Raw genomic sequence first — 27,909 nt, 5'->3', positions numbered from 1 at the left:
TAAAATAGGCTAAATAGCACATGGTTGATGGTCAACCTCAATCACAAGAGGAAAACCACTACTTACCTTATTGACTACAATGGCACTCTACCAACAGCAGCTACAAAGGCACCCTACTGAGACCATGTCATTATCTAAGTCAGCTTTTCCTAAGATTTCCCAAAATCATGTAGAAATTAGGTACAATTTCTTCTAGGCAGGGAGGAAAAGACGAGGACAGCTATTATAGCTAGTATATTACCTACAATTATCTATTACCTAAAGTAAGCAGATTAGTTGAGTTAGTCTATGGGTCGATGGAAATAAGTTAAAATGAGGTCAACAAATGGATGTTTGTAGACAGGAATGGCAACATTGGATGTCATCATAAGATTTTAACCAATAAGTAGACTTATCTCATGTAAATTGGCATTTGAAAATGGAAATCCTTCTCAAAATCAAGTTGAATGGAGATAAAGGGATCTCTTACAGAAAGAGATAAAGTATACACAACTGAAGGAACACAAGAGAAGTAGGCTACCCTAGTCTCAATTGACAAGCTGAAACTTTTATCCATGATGGTGAGTTCACATAGGAGAGTGTTAATTCATACGAAAGTGTTAATCTCCTAGCAAACCTTGAGATGGAGGTGTAGGAGAGCTATATAATCGACGATCGTGAAAGATCAAAACTCTATAAGAAACCTAACAAAAGAAATGTAAGGGTTTAAAGCAGCATAAAGAAAACTGAACAAGATGGCTTGAGAAGCAAATGGGTTGAAGCAAGCCACACTCTCAATTTATCAATCATGTAAATCCTAGATTGACAAACTAAGAATGAAGAATTCACAACTTAGCCACTTACAAAAGGACAAAGTTAAGGTGAAAACTACATTTTGCCAATTTTTTGGGACAAGGATGCAAAGGGATAACGGATCCAAGTAAAAGGACCCCTGAATTCCAAAAGATGACACAAGAAGGGTTACCAAGGATCAAGACATAAGAGACCCCTAAAAACATTGAGAATTTTTTAGAATTGTTGGATTTTTACATGGCAAGGAGGCCCAAAAACATTTGGGAAGCCAGGAATCCCTTTAATTTCCCAAGGTGACCTTAACATCCTCATAAAAGTTTGGAGACTCCCTAGGAGGCCCAAACGCCCCACACAAGAGCCAAGAGCATCTCAAAAAGGCACAAAAATCCCCTAGAACATCCCAAAGGTGCCTAGATGTACTGTAATGTCCTGTTATGTGAATTCTAAGGAATAAGGAACTATAAGCTTACACTGTAATCACAGATGACTTCGTTCTAAGTAATTAACTCAAAACCTTCATAAAAACTGAAATAGATGGTAGTAGATACCACTTATAATAAGAATAATAGTTATAATCTGCTATATGAATATGTTTATCCCTCCAACTTGATACAATTGATATTTGAAAAAATATATGATCTGCAACTATTTGGTTACAATGAATGTGATATATGATCCTTATCAATTCGATAAGATGTAATATCTTTAATATGTCTGATATGATGGTGGGAACTATGCAATGACTGTGTTCTGATCTATACTATGGAGATACCTTTCTGCTGTTTCCGATACAACTATGATCCTTATCAATTTGATAAGATGTAATATCTTTGCTATGTCTGATATGGCGGTGGAAACTATGCAATGACTGTGTTCTGATCTATACTATGGAGATACCTTTCTGCTCTTTCTGAAACAACTATGAACTTCTGCTGTCAGACTTCTCTCTGTCACTTATAGTGATGATGATTCATTTCTGTCTGATTATTCCTTTGAAGTATGCAGATAATGGTGCTGTTTCTGATTGTTGACTTCTAATCCGTGCAACATGAATATGCCAAAGGCAGATGCTCGATTTGAGCAGATCCAAATATGGACACAAGTAAATAACAAACAGTATTCCATGCCTTCCTGGAATGAACTGGATTGTCTTCATATATGATGAGGAGTGGCGTCTAAAGAGTCATCTCTTGTCTCTTTGAAATCATTTCCCTTAATCTATCTCTAATCGGGTCTCTTCCATAAATAAGCCTATCTCTTAACCCTTCATCATATGCTAATTATTTGTTAGTATTAATAATTAACCCTGATCTGCATGGGTCTTCTTATTGATTCTTCACACTATCATGAATGAGTCACTGAGCTCACTTCTTCCTCCATTTAATCAATCATTGAACTCTGTATACTAATCAGTCCTTTATTTTACTCCTCCTACGGGCTATATATATTGGTCTTGGAAGATTTTTGATAATCGCTTTATCAATAAGCGATATCTAACATGGCTCGGCATGGATGTTATTACGAGGGGACATTACAGTCCTCCCCCCTTAAGATTGCTTGTCCTCAAGCAATTTAATATTTGGATGTTCAAGAATTTGCTCATTTTCCCAAGTTGCATCCTTGAGAGGAAGATTTTTCCACATAGTAAGGTACTCTTTGAGTATCTTGTTTCTTAACTTTCTCTCTCTTATATCTATAATTCTTTCGGGAACCAAAACTAGTTTACCATCCTTGTTTAAGGGTGGAAGTTTTTCGGATGCGATGACTTGTTGCCCAAGGGCCTTCTTGAGACAAGATATATGAAATATATTGTGTATCTTTCTACTTTCTGGTAACCCTAGTTCATATGCTACCTCTCCTATCCATCTTGTTACTTCATAAGGCCTATAGAACCTTGGTTTCAGCTTCTCTGCCCCACTTTTCTTCAAGGTTGACTATCTGTATGGTTGTAATCAAAGATATACCAAATCCCCGATGTTAAAGATTCTTTCCATTCTATGTTTGTCTGCATATACCTTTTGTTAATTTTAATCATTTTGTAAGTTATCTTTAAGAGATTTGAGAATGTCTTGGCATTCTTGAATCCACTCCTTTGCTTTAGGAACATTGCTTTCGCCAAAGGCCAATTCCAAAAACGATAATGCTTCGTATCCATATAGGGCTTTGAAGGGTGTCATCCTTATTGACATATGGTATGTAGTGTTGTAGCAGTATTCCCCTAAATGGGGCCATTTGATCCATGCTTTTGTTGCCCTGCTACATAGTTACGTAAATATCCTTCAATCCATTTATTAACTCTTTCTGTTTGCCCATCCATTTGTGGGTGGTAGATGATGCTTGGCATTACTTCGATACTTGCTAACTTAAATAATTCAATCCAAAATATGCTAAGAAATCGACTATCTTGATCGCTCACTATATTTTTGGGTAATCCATGAAGCCTAAATATCTCCTTGAAGAACAATTCTGCCACTTGTAGTACATTGAATTTTGATGAAATGGCAAAGAAATGTGCATATTTCGTTAGGTGGTCCACAACCACAAAAATGCAATCTCTGCAAAGGACTTTAGGAAGTCCAGTGATGAAATCCATTGATATGCTTTCCCACTTTTGTTCCAGAATTGGTAAAGGTTGCAGTAGCCTAGCGAGAAAGGTATGTTCGTCTTTATTTTGTTGGTATGTAGGACACTCCCATACAAATTGAAGAACATCATCTTTCAATCCTTTCCACATGAATCGTTCTCGTACCTGTTTGTATGTTTTGAAATAGCCCAGATGCTCGGTCGTAGGTGCTTCATGAACCATCTTCAAGATCTTCTCTTTAGGTTTTGATTCGAGGACTAGGTAGATATTTCTTTGTAGAAGACGATATCAACTTTTACCTTGTATTGGTCATCTTGAATTTTTCCTTCAATTAGGTCACTTGTGAAGATATTTTTTGAGTATTCCGCTAAGAGATGACTTCCATTCATTGGAGATTATGGATAAGGAACAAATGGTTGGTTTCCGGGATAGTGCATCTGCAACCATATTTCTCTTTCCCTTGATGTATTCTATATCGAAGTCATAAGCTTAGACCTTGCTAACCCACTTTTGTTGTCTTTCGTTTAGATCCTTTTGTTCTAAGGTGTACTTTAGACTGTTGTGATTAGCTCTTACCACAAATTTTGCACAAACTAAGTATTACCTGAAATTGGTAAATGCATAAGTATAGTGAGCATTTCTTTGTCGTATGTGGAATACAACCACTCATTGTCATTCAGCTTTCTACTTTCAAAAGCTATTGGATGTCCATTTTGCATCAAAACAGCTCTAATCCCTTCTCCTGAGGTGTCACATTCCAAGACAAAGGGTTTGATTGAAAGGGTTTGATTGAAGTTGGGAAGTGCCAAGACTGGACAACTACTCATGGTTTCTTTGAATTTGTCGAATGCCCCTTGTGCCTCATCTGAGCATTTGAAGGCTCCTTTCTTTGTGAGATTTGTCAAGGGTGCCCCAAGTTGTGAAAGTCCTTTGACAAATCGTCTATAATAGCTATAGAGTCCATAGACTCTTCGTAAATCAGTGAGATTGTTTGGTGGGGGCCAATCCAAGATGGCTTGTATTTTTTCTAGATGCACTTGGACTCCTTCCTTGCTAATAACGTGACCCAAGTATACTATTTCGGTCATTCTAAATTCACATTTAGATTCTTTGGCGTATAAGGATTGTGCCTCCATTATTCCCAAGACCTCATCCAAGTGCCTTAAGTGATCCTCTCATGTTTTGCTATGTATAAGGATGTCATCGAAGAAGACTAATAAGAACTTCCTGAATTGCTTGTTGAATATGTGATACATGTAAGATTGGAAAGTTGTTAGTGCGTTCGTAAGTCCGAAGGGCATGACCAAAAATTCATAGTGGCCAAAATGGCATCGAAAGGCAGTCATGTGGATGTCCTCTTCTTAGACCCTTATTTGGTGGTAGCCCGACCTTAAGTCAATTTTGGAGAAATAGACTGCTCTGTGTAGTTTATCCAACAATTCATTGATCCTGGGTATAGGGTATCCATTTTTTATGGTCTTTTTGTTGAGTGCTCAATAATCAATGCACATTCTTAATGTTCCATCTTTCTTCTTTACCAAAACCATGGATGATGCAATAAGCTTGGTCTTATATATCCCATGTCGAGTAATTCTTTGATTGTCTTTTCAATCTCATCTTTGAACCTTTTTGGATGTTTATATGGAGTGGTGATGATGGGTTTCGCTCCTTCTAACTCAATAGTGTGTTCAAATCCTCTGTGAGGGGGTCTTCCCGATGGTATATCCCCAAAAACTAAACTATGCTTACGAAATTTACTTGCTTTTGGATTCAATTGTGTGACTTCTTTTAGCATCAACGTTTCGGATCACACTTTGTGATCCATCATCAGGATGTTTAGAGAAAGCCAAGATATGGAAGATAGCAAGTTGCAAACTTAGGCTAGTCCTAGGTTGTAGTTGAAGGATTGGGTACAAAGAAAGCCAAAAGCATGTATAACGAGGAGAAGGAAAATATAAAAAATGGCAAATGTTTTAAAGAGAACTTGAAAGAAAGACTAAATATTACAAGAGATAAATAAATAAGAAGAAAATTTAAAGTTAAAAGAAGCTAGAAAATGACTAAAAAATGCAATCAAATAAATGTAATGAAAAAACGTAATACTAGAGCGATATGCCATATAACTAAGGCTAATAATGTTAATAATGCAGCATAAATGATGTATAATAATGATAATAATGTTGATAGTGCATTATTAACCTAAAAAATGGAGTAAAAAGTATTATTTATGATGCATAATTGATAATAAATAATGTATAATAAATAAATAAAATGCTAAGCAAGGTGAATAATAGTGAAGTAAGCATAAATATTTGACATTAATGCAAATTGGCCATTTTCTATCTTTTCCTTCTCCTCATTCCATGTGCTTTTGGCTTTCTTTCTACCCAATCCTTCAAATACAACCTAGGACTAGCCTAAGTCTGCAACTATCTTTCATATCCTGACATTCTCTAAACACCCTGATGATGGATCACAAAGTGTGATCCGAAACGTTGATGCTAAGAAAAGTCACACAATCAAATCCAGAAGCAACTATTGTGGAAATTTGATAATATTACGTTGTGCTTGTTCAAAATGGCTTGTCAATTGTCATCATGATAGTACTTAGATTGGTTATTAGTCATTTTGGGGGAGATCAGGAATTGTTCTGCCCACGTCACTTCACCCTTCCTAAAAATACTTTCCATCTTTTTTGCGGATACCATTCTAGGAGTTCCATCGGTTAGACTGTGGAATACTACCTTCTTGCCATTATCTTTGAATTTAAATTCCATAGTTTGAAACTTTTGTGAATACTTCCCAATAGTTGTCATTTGTTGGATGCCAAGTATGGTGTCATTATCACCTCACTCCACAACATAGAAGTCTTTGGTGATTGTATGATTATTGATGTTGATGTTTAACTTGGGAACCTTGGTTACACATGATAGTTGATAGCCATCTGCTACCATTACTTTAAATCCTTCATGTTTAGCTAATTGAAGGCCTTTTTTTGCCACTAAAGCTGCATCAATGAAGTTATGGGTTGCCCCATTGTCAATTAGGATCATGATCTTTTCTCTTTGTAATATGCCACGAACCCTAAAGGAATTAAATCTCGGTGTTGACATGGTAGCAATTTTACCACCATCTTTTTTCTCATGTGAGGGTTCTTCCCTTTCTGGTACTTTGATTTGATTACCATTGATTTTATCTTCTTTATTAATGGGTCTTATTTCTATGTAGTGAACTCCCTTTCCTCAGCAGTTATGCTTTGGTTTCCATGGTTCCTTACATGTAAAACAGAACTTTTCTTCTTTGGTGATATTTCTTTCTTTGATACTTTCCTTAGTTGCTTCCTTCTGATAGGGTGTTTTTGTTTTCATAATGCCTTTAGGTGTGCTGGTCTCCATATTTCGAGCCCTTTTTATAGCTTCTTGCAATGTGTCGAGATTGAGAGCCTTTACCCATCCCTTGAGAGGTTCCTCAAATCCATCCATAAATAATGCGATCAATCTTTTTAATTATACCTCGGTGACTAATACTGAAAGCCTTTGGAAGTTACTAATGTATTCTTTGATTGATCCCTCCCATATCTCCTTGAAATAAAGTTCAAGATCTTTGTTATCGAATCATTCGATTAATCTTTCCATGAATTCCAAATATGAGGTGATTTGGGTATGATCCATGGTGATCATGCTGTGATACCACCATTCATGTGCCATTTTGTCTAGATGTAGAGCCGCAAATTTGATTGCTTCATCTTCTACCATAGGATTGAGTTGAAAATATGTGTCAATTTTTTGTACCCATGCACATACCGTAGTCTCGCTTGAGCCATTGAACTGGGATAGGTTAAGTTTTCCTATGTTTTTCCATAGTCCCAAATAAAAATCCTTTTTTGGCAAGTGCTTCATCCTGAAATCCATATAGTCCTTGAGAGATATTTCAGTTTGCAGCTCTCCTTAAAGCCAATCTTGACAAAAATGTTCTTGTAGTTCGACTAAGGTAAGGTCATTGTTCCCTAGATCTACCATTGAAGTAAAGGTTGGGATCATGGGTCTAAATTTGGAAGCATTAAGTTTTGAACATTCCTTGTTACTCCCTTTATCCTTGTGATTGCTACTGATCATGGTTTGTGAATATGTTTATAATAGTTGTGTTATTTGTTTTTGTGTACTGTGTTGCTCTCCATGAATTGATTTATCTTGATGTTGAATTCTCCCATATTAGTCTTTCCACAGGCTGGCAGGACTGCTTGCTCTGATACCACTTGTAATGTCCTGTTATGTGAATTCTTAGGAATAAGGGACTATTAGCTTACACTTTAATCACAAATGACTTCTTTCTAAGTAATTAACTCAAAACCTTCATAAAAACTGAAATAGATGATAATAGATACCACTTATAATAAGAAATGATAGCTATAATCTGCTATATGAATATATTTATTCCTCTGACTTGATACAATTGATATCTGAAGCAATATATGATCTGCAACTATTATTTGGTTACAATGAATATGATATATGATCCTTATCAATTCAATAAGATGAAATATATTTGCTATGTCTGATATGACAGTGGGAACTATGCAAAGACTGTTCTGATCTATACTATGGAGATACCTTTCTGCTGTTTCTGATACAACTATGAACTTATGCTGTCGGTCTTCTCTCTGTCACTTAGAGTGATGATGATTAATTGCCATGTCTGATTATTCCTTCGAAGTATGCAAATAATGGTGATGTTCCTGATTGTTGATTTCTAATCTGTACAACCTGAATATGCCAAAGGCAGATGCTTGATTTGAGCAGATCCAAATATGGACACAAGTAAATAACAAACAGTATTCCATGCCTTCCTGGAATGAACTAGATTGTCTTAATATATGATGAGGAGTGGTGTCAAAAGAATCATGTCTCTTGTCTCTTTGAAATCGTTTCCCTTAATTTATCTCTAATCGGGTCTCTTCCATAAATAAACCGATTTCTTAACCCTTCATCATATGTTAATTATTTGTTAGTATTAATGATTAACCCTGATATACGTGGTTCATCTTGTCGATTCTTCACACTATCATGAATGAGTCACTGAGCTCGCTTCTTTCTCCATTTAATTGATCATTGAACTGTGTATCCTAATCAGTCCTTTATTTTGTTCCTCCTACAGGCTATATATATTGGTCTTGGAAGATGTTTGATAATCGCTTTATCAATAATCGATATCTAACACGGCTCAGCATGGATGTTATTACAAGGGGACATTACATGTATCACCATAAGAGACACTAGATTTGCCAAGTTCTGGCAAGTTTTTGCCAAGTTGCTGAGTCTGGGTCAAATTTGGGCCTCTCGAGTTTTTCAAGTCATGAGTATTTAAACTATAGTAATCAGTATAATCCAGGATAATTCTACATAATGTGGATGGGCCAATCTATGTCCTGTTTTTGTTCAATGAATCCCTATTTCTTGGCCAAACATGGTCAAGCATCAAGGAAACTTGTCGCCTCAGGGACTCTCAAGAAAAACCCAGGAACTGCCAGAGTCCACTGCAATGGAACCTTGGCCAGTTGATAGGAATTTCCATCTATTCACACCCAGACCACAACCAAATTGGCCTGGGTTGGGCAAACTAGGTTGCTATAATGATTGCAGACTAGCCTTGTGACCCCCACGGTTAGGAAATTTAGCCTTGTGAAAAGCAGCAGTAGCAGCCTCCCATGTCCAAGTGACAATCAGAATTGCATCCACTTGCATCTCCATGAGTTGTCAGAGTATGATAGTCGACATTTGCTTATGCCTGCACTATGGGGTTTGTTTCTCAATCCATAATACAATATTGGACATAGACAGCTTGATATTTGCCCTTGTGGTGTTTTATACATGTTTGGCCATGTGTAATTAACACTAGTAACATTCTTTTATGAGAGACATATATACATATATATAGTATCATATGGAGGAGAGCAATTAGTTTCTCTACAGTTCTAAACAGTAACATATGATGATCAAAATGCTCCTTTATTTGACCTTGTATGTTTGCCGCATAATATACACTCTTCACTTTTTAAAATTTTCTTTGACTTCCACCAATAATTTATACAGATACACCAAGATTTGAATCCAGACATCCATTCAATTGGCTTGACTTCTCCTGTACTTTTCTTCACATAGAATATAATCATGTGATACAATTTCGAGCATGTATAATTCCTTATGTATATTGCACCATAGAATAGCTGCAGAATGGCTAGTTTTTTGTTTTTTTCTGATTCAATAGGATGAACCTGTTGCAATAAGAAGCTGATGAATGAGCAATGTGTCGATAAAATTGCCCCACTACAACATTGTGTTTTGAATATACAGGTTATGATCTTGGCATCAAGTTTATGGACTTAATGGCTTCAAATAGAATACCTTCTTAAATTTAAAACAAGCATGCACGGGAAGTATTATAACAAGAACATGTAGAATAAACAAATAGGCACCGCCAATGGAGCAAAGTTACACCCCGTAAAAAAATACAAAATACAGGCATTTGGCAGAGGAATCTCATTATATCTTTGACAGAATAAAAACCTCAATGCACAAGGGTAAAAAAATATGGGCATTTAAGCCTCTGCAAAACAACCTGTAATATTTCCACAGCTGCCAGGCCTCCACGAATGTCTACATGCCTGAACGTCCAACCATCAAGATCTGCTATGATGGAAAAGCTTTCATGTCCTCCTTGTGTGCTGTAATAATTTCTCAAATACAAATATCTTATTAAAGATTTAAATAAAAAGTGGAATAGATTAGTATTAGATTCTTTCATTGACGAACAGAAATAAGTAACTAGAAGGGAGGAATACCTAGAAGACATTTTATCAAAACTATAGACGAGAAAACCTGCACAACATTTATAAATAAATTAAATTATACAGGAACAATATCATCAAATGACTTACAAAATTAGTGCAGGTAAATGTGATAGGATAAAGGTTATTAAATTTGTTTTAACTATATATTGGAGAGCTTAAGATTGTAACTAGCCACTGAACCAAATTAGCAGCAATTGAAAATGTAACCTACGTTTTAAATCATCTAGCTTCTTATGGCAAGGTTTGTGCCTTGCAAACTTAACAACTGCAATTGGCCTTCCTTTTTTGTCAAATCCTTGCATGCATATCAAGTTCTTCTTAAGTTCATTTGAGATCATTGTTTCTGAGATATAGCCAAGTGGTACAAAAGTCTCTCTCCATTTTCTGTACTTCAGATATAGCTCACTAGCTTTTTGCACATTTGATTCTCGAGCATATAAAAAACGCCGAAGAGTAGAATCATCCACAAGCTGCATGTAAGTTAACACTTATGAGTTACATTGGTGATGCATGAAAGAAATAACGTGTCAAGATAGGATAATATTTAGGTAAGAACACGTGAAAACTACAGTTGTAAACAGGAAAAAGGTGTCATTTTTTTCATGGAAAACTTAAAATTTTGAAATTAGATAGGCAAATGTAGTCATTCCATTAACACATGAGAAATTTATCTTAGCATTGATCATAATTCAGGGTAAAAAGTTAACAAAGTAAACCAGCTCTGAACTAATTAGAGGCAAGCCCAAGAACAAAGGGTACAAGTGCTGCAACAATGATGATTGGCATGACACCACAAGTTCAGAGCCTTTAAAAGAATTTATTCAGGTCCAGATCATAGCGAGCGAAACTACCATTCTATTGCACTAGCATTTAATATGCAGTTTTGTTTAGTTTGTAAGATATCTCTATCCTAATAGCATGAAACAACGTCAAAGAATTTTGAGACCATTGTCATGCAAGTGAAATTTGTTGCATTTTAGTCCCCCAATATGGTCCCCTAAGGTTCCATGTGAACAACACGTGAGTTCAGTCCTTGACTGGAGGTTGTAAATACCTACTTAGAGCAACATATTTTTAATTCAGGAAATCGAAGCGATGTGTTTGATGTAATCTGGGTATTAAGCTTCAAGTTTTAGAAAGTAAGGAGAATCAAGTAATTCCAAGAGAGTGTCCACTGTTATATATTCCCTATTTTGAGTGAATTCATGATATACTACAGATTTGGTTTTCATCAATCTAAAGAGAAATGTCAACATCTACTAAACAACTAGAGATAAATTCAACAGGATGAACAATTTGATCGTTCACCTTCCCAATACTCGCATTCCCAGCAGGTTCTTCAGGATTTCCACCAACTCAGTTACCAACCCACACTATCATTACTCCTTGTCCATTCTCAGTATCAACTTCCATTTGTCGCAAGACAAGTAGTAAACCATTAGCCATATCATATTCTTGATGTTTCAACCTGGTTTCTAATGTTGCCACCATCTTCTTCCTGCCTTTTAATACATTCCACAGAATGATGTAAAACATCACTGTTATGTCCCCACCCTTAACCCAATAATCAGATTCATAAACATGTTGATAATAAACAGATCATTATACACATTCATATTACATATTCATTAAATGTTACACATCACATATTAATATTAAATATTCATTAATATTCTTATCAATATTACATATTCATTCATATTCTTATTAATATTACATATTCATTAATAAACATGATTGATAGCTTTAATACAATATTCCTTACTTAATTACAAAGTATGAATAGGCAAATCACCATTGTCATCAAACATTCTCTAAGTCCAAGAATATCGAAGTATGAAGAAACTAATCAAATTGAGCGATAAGAACAATTACTAATGGAACGGTTTAACTAACCAACTTTATCAATGTTAACCTTGTTATGAAGATTAATGGATTGAATAATCAAACACCATCAGTTATGCTTTATTGATATGAAGGGGCACGATTAGAGTAACGATTTTAGGAGACAAGAGACATGTCTCTTAAGTCACCTTTCCCAACATATATGAAAACAATTCCAATCCTTTCCAAAGGCATCGAACAAGGAAGATAAGAAAAGAATAGAGAGGATTAATCAAGGCTGCCAACAAGGAGATTATCAAGACTGCCAGCAAGGATAGGAAAGAAAAATAAGCTCAGTGACAGGTACTTATATGAAGGATTTCTGATTTAATATTAATATAACAGCCAGTATTATATATATTGAAATCCTGTATGTATAGCATTAAATATAAACTCTCTGTATGATCTTAAATAAATAGGTGGCATTAATACGATATAAAGCTGAAGAAGCAGAAACTATATAATTATTCAAACAGCATTAAAATGATTACACATAACATCACTGTTATATATATATATGTTAATGAATCTAAGAATGAATAAGGCAATCAAATTCAGTTTGTGAATTCGTATAGTGCTAATAATATAAGAAGCAGTGTAGTTATTGTAATGGAATAATGACAAATAATGATTAATACTGATACAAAATAGTACTAACAGAAAGCATTGATGACAATCTAACATAAGACACTAATGTAATATAATGGAATGGAATTGTAATAACTATGCCAAGTATAATTGATTATCGTAATGAGTTGAATTGAATAACAAATATAACTTCATTAGAATATCGCAAATGGTTCATTGTATATGAGGGACCTTCTCTTAAGTACGCCACTACATAGTGGAAGCCTAAACCCTGGCTCATGGAGCCAAGAGGGGTGTAGCATCTGCTCTTGGGGCTTAGAGAGGTGGCGGTTGTGACGAGGGGGAACGGCAATAGGACACCTCACTGGGTACGCCACTCCATGATGGATGCTTAACACCTGCCACATGGAGCCAAGAGGGATGTAGCATTTCTCTTGGGCCTAGGGTGGAGGTTCTCTTGGACACCCTACCAACTAGGCTACCCTAATGCACTAAGAATTGGATAATAAAGAATGCCAACTAATCTACAATCTGATTTTATCTAACAAATACAATACTAATGTTAATTAATACATTAAAAAAAAGAATAGTATCACTCAATCTAATTCATTAGTATATGTTTCAGTTTATAAGTATTACTTCATATGTGTTCTCTAATTTTTTGTTACAGGAAAACAGCATACAAAGGTACTCCCATAAACTTAATTACCTATTTTAGATTCGGGCAAATTTAGGTAAATTTAAAGTATAACTAATTAGGGGACATTACAATCACACCGCCCACACTGATTCCTCTGATCAAATCTCAAAATTAATTATAAACTTCTATCCAGGCAACATTATCAAACTCCTATTTCACTTGGACAGTGAACAAACTGCCTGCACAGAGACCACATAATCAGAGGGGTTTTTTTCTGCTTTCTGAATTACTTAAACTTAGACAGCTTTCAGTAACCCCGATAGCTAAGAGCTTTTCACTTAACTTTCAGGAATTTTTATCTGGATATTCACATAAATAATGTCAGAAAACATGACTCTACTAGTGAAACCAGTAGATGTTCTCAGTAAATGTAATAATCCAAAAGTTCCCCTTCGAAACCTCTAGTGTTCTCAATAAATGTAATAATCCAAAAGTTCCCCTTCGAAAACCTCTAGAATATTTTTTCTTCCAGATGAACCACACAACTTCAGTAAAATATTCTAGAGGTTTCGAAGGGGAACTGAAAACAAGACCACTGAGAATAATTTTTCTTCCAGATGAACCACACAACTTCAGTAAATGTAATAATCCAAAAGTTTCTTCAAAATTTTAATCAACTTAACATTGGAAAAACAGCCACCAACATATATAATGTCAAGTTTTATTTCTATCACCAAGCAGATCTATCACACATGTACTCAAAAAAAATGTGATAGATTCTTTCATTTGACAAAATTTCAGGTATAAATTCCAAACACTTAAAAGACTTTTCCCACCGCTATCCTCTGGCAGAGCACAAGCCATTTAAAATGATCCTTCTTAGGTTTGAATCATGAACACCAAACCACTTCAAGTCTTTGTCACTTAAATCTGTCACAAAGATTTAAGTGGGTTTTTGACCTCCCATTTTCTGTTCAATCTTATTAGAAAGACCAGGAGGTTTAACAGTCTTGGCATACACAAACTTCGCAATCATCTCAAAAAAACTGTCTTAGCATGCACAAGCTTATCAATCATCTCAAAAAACCTGTCTTAGCCTACACAAACTTAACAATCATCTCAATAAACTTAATCGGTTGACCCACCTAATTTCATCCTAACTCTTTGAGTTTCACTCCATTAAAAGATCAAATAGGTCATTTTAAGAACATTCATGAATATTGTATAGATCTTTTTTATCTTTGCCAAAGAAAAGAGACCTAGATCTAGATCCTTCCCAATTCATCCATCTTGCCACATAAAAAAGGTCCCAAAAAAAACTTAATGCCCTTAGCAGCCCAGGCCCTAGCAGGTCAAAATATAGCACAAGCAGACATGGAATCAATGCAATGCTTAACATACTCCAAAGCTTTCCAAATAGAATTAAATACAGAAAAGTCCATACTCTTGACACTAAACAAACCAAGCATCAAATCAATATGAGATAGATCCAACCATTCAGAGATGTTTTAGAGAAACCAAAAACAATAGCATTCCTTACAAGAATTTGACAAAGAGCATTTCCTTTCAAAGCTCTAATAATCCACATAACGGCGTAAAACATCCTTTGCAGACCAAGATCTTTCAATCCTAAGCCCATGTTTATTTGACTTGATACATTACATCCACTTAATTACATGCCATTTCTTATTTTGTTTACCATCAAATCAAAGAAAGTCTTATAAACGAAGTCACAAATGCGCCAACAAAAGAATAATACAGATTGCAAGAGGACAGCACCTCCTAACAAACTGGCAGCCTGCTGGTCAAAGGAGGATACTGTTGAGATCAGGAATCTAATGTTCTCCAACCAATTTGATGGTAACAATATTGCAATTAGGAATTTCATGCGTGTTTTAGATAAGTTGGTGGTCTCGCAGAGGTGATAGCATGTTGAAGACATCACTGTCAAAATTTATCTGACCAAGTTGGAAATCATATGATGATCATGTTGAAAATCAACATATGATGGCCATGTCAGTTATCATTTTCTCGTCTCCTGCCTGCAACACTATGTTAGCAGCCTAAGACTTGCAGAGGGCATAGCTTTGTCATACAGACTTAAAATTGAATGTTGTTTTTTCTTGAAATTGTATAAATTTTCTATAGATATACAATGGAGCCATCAAAACTCCCTTGGTATGTGGTTTCTCACTAAAGACACCACATTAAAGCTAAAGTCATCATATAACGACAATGGTAAGCAATGACTGCCATATGGACTCAAAATTAAATGTCATTTTCTAAAATGACATAATTTTTCCCAAGGAAAACAAAGGTGCAATCAAAATCTTCTTGGTTTGCGGTTTCTCACATAGGACATCATGTTGAATGCCCAAATGTGAAATGATCAACATGTGTCATGATGACAACCATATCATGTACATTCCTCGACTAACTTTCTCAAGGGATATTATGCCAACTTTCGCAAGTCAAGTTTCAACTATAAAAGCATACCTTGCATTACATGTGGTTGTTTGGAGACATGTAAAAAGGCAAAATTTGACATGTAGCTCAGTCATCTGTCTACAGTGATTTAACTTAGGTTTCAACTCAATGCCCGAGATCATGTAAAGTTTGGAAGGTGAATTGCTTCGTCTTCCTTATCAATTATTTTGACATGTAGCTCAGTCATCCATCTACAGTGATTTAACTTTGGTTTCAACTCAATGCCCAAGATCATGTAAAGTTTGGAAGGTGAATTGCTTCGTCTTCCTTATCAATTATTCTTCCAACCTATGATGAACAAGAACCATGAAGATCATAAGTACTTAGCATTAGATAGGAGCTTTTAGAATTTGGAAGTGTTGAGCGGTCCAAGTGAAGGAAGCTTGCAAGGAAGTGAGCAGGTGCATCATGCAAGAGAAAATACAAGAAAGTCGGAAAGCCAAGCTAGTTGTAGAGTGTGTTTTAATGTGACTTGGCAAGTGGAAAGTAGAAGAGTGATTTGTTGTCTTATCTTGCCAGAAAGTTTATGCAATGAATTCTGAGTAGCAACCAAATTTTGAAGCGGTTTTCTCTCAATGTAGATTTTTTGCAAATTCTTTTGTGAGTAAATTTTGACTTCTAATTTGTGTAACACACTCAAAACCATAAAGAGGTTGATGTTTATTAATTCAGCCCTCAACCACAACATCGTTTTTGGTATCAGAGAATAATTTGAAGCTATAATTAAAAAAGTGTGAAGAATAGTTCATAGAGGAAAAGCTCTTCTAAACTAAGGAGGTTGACCAATGAAAATTCTTGAGATTTTAGGAGTCAAGCAAACCAAATTGAATATTGTCTAAGTGAACCAACAAAGAGGAGTTGTTTCTTAAAAAATGAGGATAAGCAACATGAAATCCAATCATTTGAATAGGAGTCTCACTTGAGGAAAATCTCATCAAATGACAAAAAACATTCAACAATGGGAGGTAACTCAAAACATGATGCTTCACATTTTCTGGATGTTTGAATCCTGAGGAATCCATAGAATGGATTGCAGATCAAAAGTATTAATTTGAGTATGAAGTTAATATAAACAGATAGATGAACCCCTTAAATTTGCGAGTACCAAGTTGAAAGATCAGAATATACATTGATGGAAACATGTGTACTTAGAAACAATAATAAAAGGAAAAGAAAAAATAAAAACCTCAAATATAATGGTTTTAAACTCAAAAGAAATCCTTCCTTCTAATTATCATCTGAGTTTGCTCATGACGCTACAAAAATTGAAGCACAAATAGTTCAATGCAAGGGATTGTATGAAGGAATTCTACAACCTAGCCATCTGATCTAACCACACAGATGAATATAAAGAGAAATGTGCCAAGTATTTGAATTGCCTTAGAATTTCTATTTAAGTATGTTTACATTTTGTAAATGAAGCATGTCAAATGGATTTTAGGATAAAGGTGAAATTGTCAAGGAAACCAATTAGATGAGTCTGAAGGTAAAGGTAATTTGTCTAAGGTAAAGTTGTTATGAAAAAAATTGTGACAAGTATTTAGATGGCCTTCGACTTTCTATTTAAAATGAAAAAAATATGTTTAAGTTATACCTTGAAGAGTAAGCATTTCAAATGACTTCGGGGGTGGAAGTGAAATTGTTAAAGAAAACAGTGAGATGACTTTGAGGTTAACGATAAGGTTGTTAAGAAGACAACAGAAGACAACAAAGGAAAAGAGAAGATAAGGAGGCAAAAAAAGAATTGTTGGCAAAGGCAAATAATTTTAAAAATGAGAAGATGGAGCAAAAACAATCTCCTCGCTGCAAAGTGAGAGATGATTATTACTCTTGTGGAGGAAGAGGTAGTAATAGAGGAATTGATGGGATTTCTTTTACTGTGAATATCTAGAAACAGCAAAGGAAATAAAAGTGTGACAAGAGATTGTGTAGCTTGTGAAGAAGATAAATTATCTAATGAAATAAGTCTGAAAATTTCTTAGTTGAATGTAAGAAAAGGGTATGTACTATTAAATAGAGTGTAGTAGAAGCCTATGAAAGAGGAAGAATTTCCATGGAAAAGGAAGCATATTTTTAGAACTCGGTGAAAAGTTGGAGGTCATTGGTGCAAATTGACCATCGATGATGGAAGTAACTAGCATATATATCTTAAACAGTCTATCTAAAAAATGTTGAGTGCTATAAGGCGTCTATATTGAATTTGTTACATGTCACGCCCCAAAATTTCGACTATGAAATATTTACAAAATGAAAATAACTAAGGGTGGATAAATAAGTAATTTATTGATAGTGTTGTCATTAACATTGTATCCATATTTGTTGACATAATGAACTGGGATTTTGTTCATTAGTAAGATCAACGATGTGTTGCTCTATTCATTAGAAAGATGACCCAGCAAAAAGTCTGCATTCTTAAGAGTCGTCAACACAATTCTGTCTCAATGATCACCTATAGATTCCTTCAGTCAATCTCAATTTCATAGGCATAACTGAGCTCATTTTGGTCTATGATTTATATTCCTCTTCTTAAACACTTTTTATATAAATTGTACTTTCTTACAGCCCCATAAGCCTGATTAGGTCAATAGTACACCATATTACTAGTAATACTATATAACTAGCAAAGTGTTTCTATAATTACAATTTATTACTAGCAATTGCACCTTGGTGTGCAATGGGTACGTCGAAGAGGTGTGAAAGATCAAATAGGGATATTTTCGGTCTATTTTTTTCCATACATTAATGTGTACATGAGGTCAACTGGTAGTCCATTTAGAGAGAGAGAGAGAGAGAGAGAGAGAGGATGAGATGGAAGGAGAGAAGATGAGGGAGAGGGAGAAATAGAGATAAATAGAGAAAGACAATGAGAGAGGGGAACTTGGAGCTATATAAAGATAAACATAGAGGAAGTGATACATATATATATATATATATATATATATATATATAGAGAGAGAGAGAGAGAGAGAGTTGTTCTTTATTGTTGATCTTTTTAATAGATGACAAAAGGCTTTTTTCACCTTGATAGCTTTGTTCATTTTTGTCAGTTAAAATGGATGGACAACATGAATGACATCTATCAAAGCATAATGGAAAGAGATGTTGTTGCTCATTCACTTTTCAATATATGAGAGGATGATTTTACATGCAGCTTCTTTTCAAATAAATCATAAAACTCAGGACAAATTAAAAATTTATTACATTGCAATCGATCATGGTAAATAATGAGTCATCTACATAATTTATTTTTAATTGAACACTATTTTATTTATATTATATAAACTATATGTTTAATATTTATTTGTCTCTTATATACCAATTTAATATTCAAACTATTTTTATTATTACAGATTATGTTCTATATAATATATTATTAAATATAATTATAATTAATATATATTATACTTTTTACATATAATACAAATTTTAAAAAATTATTTTTTTGGGCAAAACGCAAGGAGTGTATATATTTAAATGTATATAGAAATATAGTAATTACAATATGGATGTAAAGCATAGAACTGAAACATGAAGCATAGCCTGGAAATTTTGGACATCCAGGAGTATACTAGGTGGATTACAAAGTGATAGATGCTGAGATGGTCAAAGTGGGAGCGAAGCTTGACCAGAAAACAAAACAAAATATATCATTTTTACAACATAGATATCATTGATACAAAAAGATTAGCTACTCAAGGAAATTATCATCTAGCTGCTCCTCCTTGACAAGGACTTGATCCTTGAGAAGAGTAGAATGACTGGCTGGAGACTCCAGATGACACACAAGGCAGAACGAATGCTTTGGACAGCCCACTGAGCTTTTTGGTCATTTACCATTATGGGTGATTGGAGGTGGGCATTTGTGTTTTGACAGGAGAGAAAGCACCCTGAATTTGTTTTGAACTTGCAAACCTGACATTGTCATAAAAGATTTCAAGTCTTCATCATGCATAAGTGTATGAATATTAAATATTTTACACGTTTAGAAATTTTTAAAAAATTTATTGAGAAATACGTTTATTATTAATAATTATATATTAAATTCTTTGGCCTCGGCCTTTTATCGATCAAAACAAAAAAAAAATAATTATACATTAAATAAAATTATACATTTTTTAAAAATAAATATTATGTAAATTATATATTTCATAGATAATATTCATTATATTTTTTAATTTATACTATACAAAAATTATCAATTATACAATGTTTTTTATATAATACACATTAAAATATAATATAAAAATATAATTATAATATTTGTTTTAAAAATAAATTTAAATAATATAGAGATATTCAAAAATTATTTTCCTACTTAAACTCATCTCATTTTAAACACAGTAAGTAACAAGTTCATGAGGTGGCTTTCCTCCTAGACTTCAATTATGAGATGGTACTACTGAGTAGTTTGAATGTCACATTTGCCCCTTCGTAAAGGAATCACTGATTACGCATAACTGCACACAGGCATCGTCTGAAGCATTTAGACTTTGTTCCTGAGGATTGCAATTGTCATAAATATAACCCAATAAAAAGCCAAAAACCAACAACAAACCCTATTATTGAGAATATGCAGTTAAGGTCTTGGTCTGACGTAAGCACTGAGTATGGTCTCCCCCAATCCCATTGGAGAACTTACTCAGTGGTTAGGGAAGCTTGCAAAGCTCTGAACTTTCCTGTTAAATCTACTGTTGATTTAGTCGTGGTGATAATGCAACATGGTGTGATTGCACAGTATTATCTGAAGTGAATAGCAAAGTGGTCTACAGCTCCATGGTGAAGACACATGCTCTGACCAGTCACCTCAATGTTTGTTGGAATCTGAGCCTTAATCCTGCCCAATGGTCTAAAATTCTTAATCACCTGTGGTCTAGTGTTCTGGAGCCTAAGAAGTCTTTCTTTAAATGGTTCTTGCTTTTGAAGAAACTCCCCATGTCCATTCCCAGTGTTAAACTCTGTCCACTTTGTACAATACCTGAGAGTATTGAGCATATTTTCTTTGACTGTTTCTTTGCTAAAGAAGTCTGGTCCTTATTTTTGTCTGGGTTGGATTCTTGGGGTACAAACAGAAGTCAGTGTAGGCTTCAAACATTGTTTGGTTGCATTAAGGGTCTTAGCAAAGTTTATAATCTTTTTTGGCTTGTTTTATCTATTGAGATTCTTTGGCTTTTGTCTAAGTATAGGAATGAAGATTGGTTTCAAGGCAAAAAAAGAATGCTTACTGAGTCTTCTAGAAGACTCAATGTTGTTTCAATGCCGGTGACTATTACATTAGATATCTCCACGGAGAGCTTCCAAGAGTTGATGGATGCAGGGCACACCATTGTTAACAAGTCAGAGATCAAGTATGCTAGATATTGGCCATACACAAGGAAGGGTAATGAAGGATTTTTAAGGAGATATCTTGAATTTCAAAAGAAATATAATAAGAAATACCAAGCCACTCTCATGGAGGACCTAGGTTTCAAGGATGAATATAAGGACAGTCAGAGAATGATGACTTCATGCCAGAAGTTGTGAGATCCAATGAAGAAATCTCTGCTATTAAGCCACCTATAGGGTGGAATGATATTGATACATATGGTGAAAACTTTGCTTAAACTTGTTTCAGCTACCTACTTTGACAGTGGCCTCTTTTTTTATCTATGCTGAGCATGATATTCAGTGACAGTAGTGCCCTATACTGCCAGTGACAGGGACAGTGTTCTCCGTTTATTTTTGTAGTATGTGATATATACTGCAAAATGTAATACGCTCTAGTATAGGCATGTGATATAATCTGAAATGTAATAGGCTCTAGTATTACTCGGGACTGTAATGTCTGATCTGATCTGAAACATTGTCGTCTTTATTTTTGGTTTGTAAAATATGCTCCAAACTGTGATGCTCTGTCTGATCTGAGCTGAGCTGGAATGTATCCTCTATGATTCCTTTTGGTAATATATTATCAATGCAAAAAAAAAAAGGAGAGATGGCTTACTCAAACGGGGAAAACCCTTATGATCAAAGTTGTTCTCTAAACCATTCCAATATACATGAGGTCAAGCATTCAGAAAATGAAGACAGCTAACATGTAAGAATTAATCAAAAACGTTTTATGAGAAGGGTCATATGAGATTAAATAACTTCCTCTTATTTGTTGGGAAATGATTTGTGGAGAAAGAAGGATGGCAATCTTGGGATCAGGGAGCTTGGGAAGCAAAACTTGGCCCTTGTGGTAAAGCTCATTTGGAAAATGTTTGAATCTTTGGAGGCAAAATGCATTCAAATTTTGCACAAGTATTCAAATTCGCTTAACCCAACAGGGATCCCATCAATGACAAATCCCCCTGCCAACTCCCATATCTAGAACTTCATGCTTCAATTTTGCACCCTTATTACTAATCATCTTTCTTGGGTCATCAATAATGGCCAAAGCACTCTATCCTTATCCTCCTCTAGCATGGAGATTCTTTCAAATCTCTGGTGTACAAAGGTAGTAGACTACCTGGATTCAAAGATGCAAGAGTGTGGTGGCTGCATTTGGAAAAGTTTAAACAACACTCCTCTTTTGAATAATCATAAAGTTTCTCTCCAAGTGGAACTCACAAGTAGAAAAGTCAATTTAACACCAAATGAAGGCAAAGCACATGGCTAGGTGCTAACTCAGGAGTTTACTCAATAAAATTGGGATACAAACTCCAGAACCTATTAGAGATCAATAGTGATTGGTTGGCAGACCTTTGCTGGAATAAGCACTGCCTCCTTAAAGTAAGGACCTTCACCTATACTGCACTCCACAAAACAAATTTAACTCGAGATCATCTTAGAACTATTGGAATCCATGGTCCTTCATGGTGTGTCTTGTCTAAGCAATCAAAAGAAAATGGTGATCACCACTTCTCAATTGCCCTTTTAAGGGCACACTGGCGATGGTTGTGCGGCTACTTAAACTAGAAGAGTGCTCTCCTAAATGACCTCCCCATTTACTTTAAGAGTTGGTCAAGATCTAACAATTCATATTGAGTTGGGGCTTGATTCTCAAATCCCTCAATGATTATTTGGCACAACTAGAAAGACCACAAGCGTATTTTTAAGAAGGAATTAAAGGTCAACAAAGTGCTTAAAGGCATAGAGGTGGGCATTTGCAAAGTGCGAATGTCAAAGCTCCAAAACACCTAACAAAATTCCTTCCCCTCTCTACATGTGGGATGAGAGACTAATGCATTGTTGGGAAAACCTCAAATTAGCCCTCATTAATGGCACTAGCAAGATCATCCCCTTTACTCAAACCAAATGGTCTAATATGGTTTTCAGGATGAAAATGGTGGGGGATGGCAAAATGTGTTTCTAATACAAGGATTTTTTTTGGCCAATTTTTAAGGGATGGCAAAAGACAGCTATTAAAAAATAAGAATTTTTTTAAAATATAAAGAAATTTCAAATATTCATATGATAACATTGATAAAGCATTCATAGACATTATAGACCCTTTGTGAGCATGGGTAATTGAATAGGAATTATTTATTAATAAAGCTTTCCTCAAGCCTTCAAAACTGCATGTTTTGTTATCAAACTCATTAACAAAGAGTAACAATTAAGTAAAAAGATAACTATTTATGTTCCACTCTGACCCTAAATGGGATTGTTCTATGAGTTGTCTATGCAAACACATTTTTGCATTATGAAAATGGCATTTCCTGCCAACTATGACTTAACTTGTATTCAACAATGTAATAACTATAGCATACCATCTTTGTTTATGGCAATCCTTGTATACTAAACAAGTTGTCCAATGTATGAAACGACATAATCCTTCATTGTGAAGATGTAGTAATTTGCAACAAGTGATGTGTATTTTGTGGATTTTGTGATCATGACTCATCACTGGTCTATTACTTGGTTAGACTTATAGTTTGATGGAGGTTTATGGGCAATGTCTCCAATGGGTTCAAGCAATGCCCCCAATGATGCTAAGGGGTAACACCCCTTGTGGTGTTCGAGGGCAACGGCTCAAATGCGACACCTTCAAAACCACACAAACCTTCAGGGCAACACCATTTTCATATTTTTTTGTAAATCCTAGATGGGCATGTCATAAACCAAACAATTATTCAAAGATTGTAAGCTTTTTTTTAAAGTAACTAAAATTGTCCCTAGGTATGTTATTGGATGGCTAGTCTATTAGAATAATATTGTTTATTATTATTTAATGGTCTTCTTCAATTTCTTCTTAGAAACTTGCTAATTTTGTAATCTTGTAAATTCTTTATATTGAAGCATTTTGCTTCTTCTTAATACATTCAATATTTTACCAATTACTTTTCGTAATATGGTATCAGAGTGGGGAACACATTAAAAAATTCGTCAAATTTTTTTCAAGATATTTTGCAAGAAATTTTCTCAGAATTCGAATTTTTCTAAAGGTCTTTTATTGAGTGTAGAAGGGTTTCTTAGGTTGTGTGTATCCTCTTGCGTTCGTACCTGCGCGACGTATTTTCAAAAACCCACGTTGTCCTCTGTAGCTCATGATGCCACTTCTTGTGTTCGCGATTTTTCGCGTTTGTGGAGAATCTCTTTTCCCGCGACGGAAATTCTTCTACAAACTCTTGACGACAATCTTCTCTCCCGTGACTTCGTCCCATGTCGTCTTTTCTTCTCTTTGTGTCGCATCATTTTTGAGTGCGACACGACTTTGCATTGGATTTTTTTTGTCTACGGCCTGCGATTCTTTTATGCGACGTCATTCGCGTTTTTCATGATTTCTTTCTCCAATCACAGAAAAAAATTTCCAGCACGCGACACGTTTTCTTTTGTGACGTCTCTTCTGATCTACACATCCACAATGCGGATTTTCGGCCTCCTCTAGTTTTTTTTGAGACAGATTTTTTGCTTTTTTATGATCTGGGTATTTGTGTATGTGTGATGGCTAGGCTTTTCCAACCCTCCAAATTCTTCTTCATCAAACGCGTGAATTTTCATAGCTTCTTGCACGAATTTTTCAACAACCTAGTTTTGTTTTCATCCTGTCAGCTAAGGTTTTGCAAAAAACCCTTAGTTTTTTGCCAGGATTAATTTTTAATTGCAGATTCCTTGTGGGTTTTTCCCAAATTTTTTTGGGTCTTTGTCAGAATTTTTGGGTCTGTCAAAAATTTTACCTTGGGATTCGTGCTAGTCGTACTTCGCATTTTTTGAAGTATGTACCTAATTCTACATCTGTTTCTGCAATCAATTCTTCACCTTTCAAAATTTTTCATTTTTTGTGCCTCGGGAAGCGTGTACAATGGCGTCATTGACCAACATCATGTTGGAGGGAAGTCAACGATTCAACGGCAAAAATTATAACACATGGAAGTAGTGGATGATGACCATCTTCGAATACCGCCACCTTGATGATCTCGTTTTGGGAAAAGAGACTCGTCCTACCACAGTTGGACAAGACTAGGACAAGTTTGATGAGCAAAATCAAGAAGTCGTCATGCTCCTCAAGCTCTCCGTCACAGATGACCAATTGCCTCAAATTCCCTCTCCAAGTCAGCATCAGATATCTAGAAGCACCTGAAGGAATTGCATGAGACATCCAACAAGAGCCGAGCGTTCTTCCTGAAGAAACAGTTGTTCTCCATCATGATGGATGAACGTATGTCCTTACAAGTGCATCTCACGAAGATTAAGGACATTTGAGATCAGCTCAAAGCTATTGGTCTGAAAATGGAGGAAGAGAATATGGTATTCATCACCTTGAAGAGTCTGCCTAAATCCTATGAGCACTTTATAGAAACACTCAACATTACTTCAACGAATGTTGACCTGAAGTTTCCACAAATGTTGACCTGAAGTTTCCAGAATTGTGCACCAAACTTCTACAGTAGGACCGTTGGAAACAATAATTTGGTAGCAGTGCTTCTTCATCCTCCACAGAACAAGCCTTTGCAACCAAATCGTTTCACAAGGATAAAGGCAAATCTTAGTCATCTCAGCAAAAGGGCTCCAGTCAGTCTCAGGATCGTTCGAAGAAGGAGATTCAATGCAACTACTATCATAAATATGGCCACATGATCAAGGATTGTCGCAATTGTTTGGCTTCTGAACAATGGAAGCAAGGAGGATCTTAGCGTAAAGCCAATGTCGTTGAGCACACAAAGCAGAAAGAGTCTGCCTTTTACACCTTCGTGGCTAAAAGACCTAAAGACCATGTGAAGTCTTCTGCCTAGTATATAGATTTTGGTGCATCTCAACATTTCACTCATCGGCGCGATTGATTTACAGAATTCTCTCCCTTTATTGGCAACGTTCAGATACAGTCTGGAGGGAGGAATCTCATATTCCTCAATGTATACTACGTTCCTGGCATGGAACTAAATCTACTCTCAGTGAACCAAATTATGCGGCACTCTCCTCAGCTTGATGTGATATTCAATTCACACAAGTGCTAGATTGTTGATCGTGCGACTCGCACTACTGTGATTGTTGGCATCGAGGATCATGGTCTTTACAAACTTGTGGATACGGGTGATTCTCTTGAGCATGCCTTTGCAGCTAAATCATCTTCTATCAGCAGTCTCTGGCACTAGCGATATGGGCACCTGAACATTCATTACCTTGCTCAGCTTGTTCGAGAAGATCTTGTTCTTGGCTTACTTGAGATCCATACTTAGAATCAATGAGTTTGTGGAGCTTGTCAATCTGGGAAGTAGCACAAGACACCATTCAAGGATGGTGACTCATGGCAAGCCTCAAAGGTATTGCAGTTGGTTCACACTGATGTATGTGGTCCAATGAATACACCTTCTATTACTGGTTGCAGGTATTTTTTGCTTTTTGTTGATGATTTCAGTCGTAAAATGTGGGTGTACTTTCCTAGACAAAAATCAAATGTGTTTACTGTATTTCAGAAGTTTAAGGCCTTAGTAGAGAAAGAGTCTGGTTGTCCTATTGTCAAAGACTCCTGAGGAAGCTTGGACTAGTCACAAACCCAGGATCAATCATCTAAAAGTTTTTGGCTCTTTAGCATATGTATGGATTCCAAATGCCAAGCACTCCAAGTTGGATTCCAAGAATCAGAAACTTATGTTTACAGGGTACAGTGACAACCACAAGGCCTACCAGTTGATTGATGTAGACACTGATCGTCTTATCTTCAATCGTCATGTTGTCTTTGATGAAGAACGAGGACCTTTTCAGCTTTCCTCATCTGAGCAAAATTCTGAGGATCAGCCTTTGAAGGCTTCTGATTTAGGTGTTCGTCTTCCATTCGCTTCACCTGATGGGAGGGATGATGCAGATTCTGAATTTGATGATGCACTACCTGAATTTCCTTTGGATGATGCTAATCTTCCAGTTGTTCCAGATCCCCTTCCACCTCCAGTTCCAGTTATTCCTCCTGCATCTGATGTTGGTTCTTCTACTCTCCGGTCTAAAGGGTGGGCTAGGACCATCAGTGATTTTCGTCTTGATGAGCTCATTGAGGGTAGATCTTCTAGAAATAAGAGCAAGCAACAACATATAGTCAACTTTGCTCTCATCGCCAACATTCATAGTGTTTTTGAGCCTCAAACATATTATGAGGCTAAAGGGATTCCTAAGTGGGAAAAGGCTATGGAAGCTGAACACCCAAGTCTTCTGAAGAATAACACTTGGGTCCTCTCTAATCTTCCACCAAGGAATAAGTCCATTAGCTGCAAATGGGTGTATAAAGTTAAGTACAAAGCTCACGGAACCCTTGACAAGTACAAAGCTCATCTCGTTGCTTGGGGTTTCTCACAGAAGGAAGGCATTGACTATGAGGAGACTTTTGCTCCCACAGCCAAAATGAGTACCATACGGCTTGTTCTTACCTTAGCAGCTTTGTTTGGTTGGAAAGTCCATCAGATGGATGTTAAGAGTGCATTCCTCAACGGTGAGTTGCAGGAAGAGGTCTACATGACGCAACCTCCAAGGTTTAAGGTTGCTAGAAAAGAGCACTAGGTGTGTAGACTAGTGAAGGCACTCAATGGCTTGAAACATGCTCCTCGGGCTTGGTACATCAAGATTGACAAGTACCTCACAGATAATGGCTTTCAGAGGAGTCCATCTGATTCTAATTTGTATGTCAAAAACACTGGTGAT

At 35.7% G+C, this 27,909-nt stretch overlaps 1 protein-coding gene across 2 annotated transcripts in view; it reads right to left on the bottom strand.

The window, feature by feature from the left end:
- LOC131075964 (sec14 cytosolic factor) overlaps positions 1 to 27,909 on the bottom strand; it is a 45,044-nt gene that overhangs the window by 3,298 nt on the left and 13,837 nt on the right. For both annotated transcript variants that reach the window (XM_058012963.2, XM_058012964.1), the window contains exons 2-4: positions 10,435 to 10,693; positions 10,215 to 10,251; positions 9,992 to 10,097 (exon numbers count right to left, since the gene is read on the bottom strand). In XM_058012963.2, the coding sequence (XP_057868946.1) occupies positions 9,992 to 10,097; positions 10,215 to 10,251; positions 10,435 to 10,693 (402 nt within the window). The remainder of the gene's footprint in view (positions 1 to 9,991; positions 10,098 to 10,214; positions 10,252 to 10,434; positions 10,694 to 27,909) is intronic.

Source organism: Cryptomeria japonica, chromosome 9 (assembly GCF_030272615.1).
Source record: "Cryptomeria japonica chromosome 9, Sugi_1.0, whole genome shotgun sequence".
NCBI classification, from domain to species: domain Eukaryota; kingdom Viridiplantae; phylum Streptophyta; class Pinopsida; order Cupressales; family Cupressaceae; genus Cryptomeria; species Cryptomeria japonica.
The sequence above is the reverse complement of the archived record's forward strand: the minus strand, read 5'-3'. Positions and strand labels throughout refer to the sequence as shown.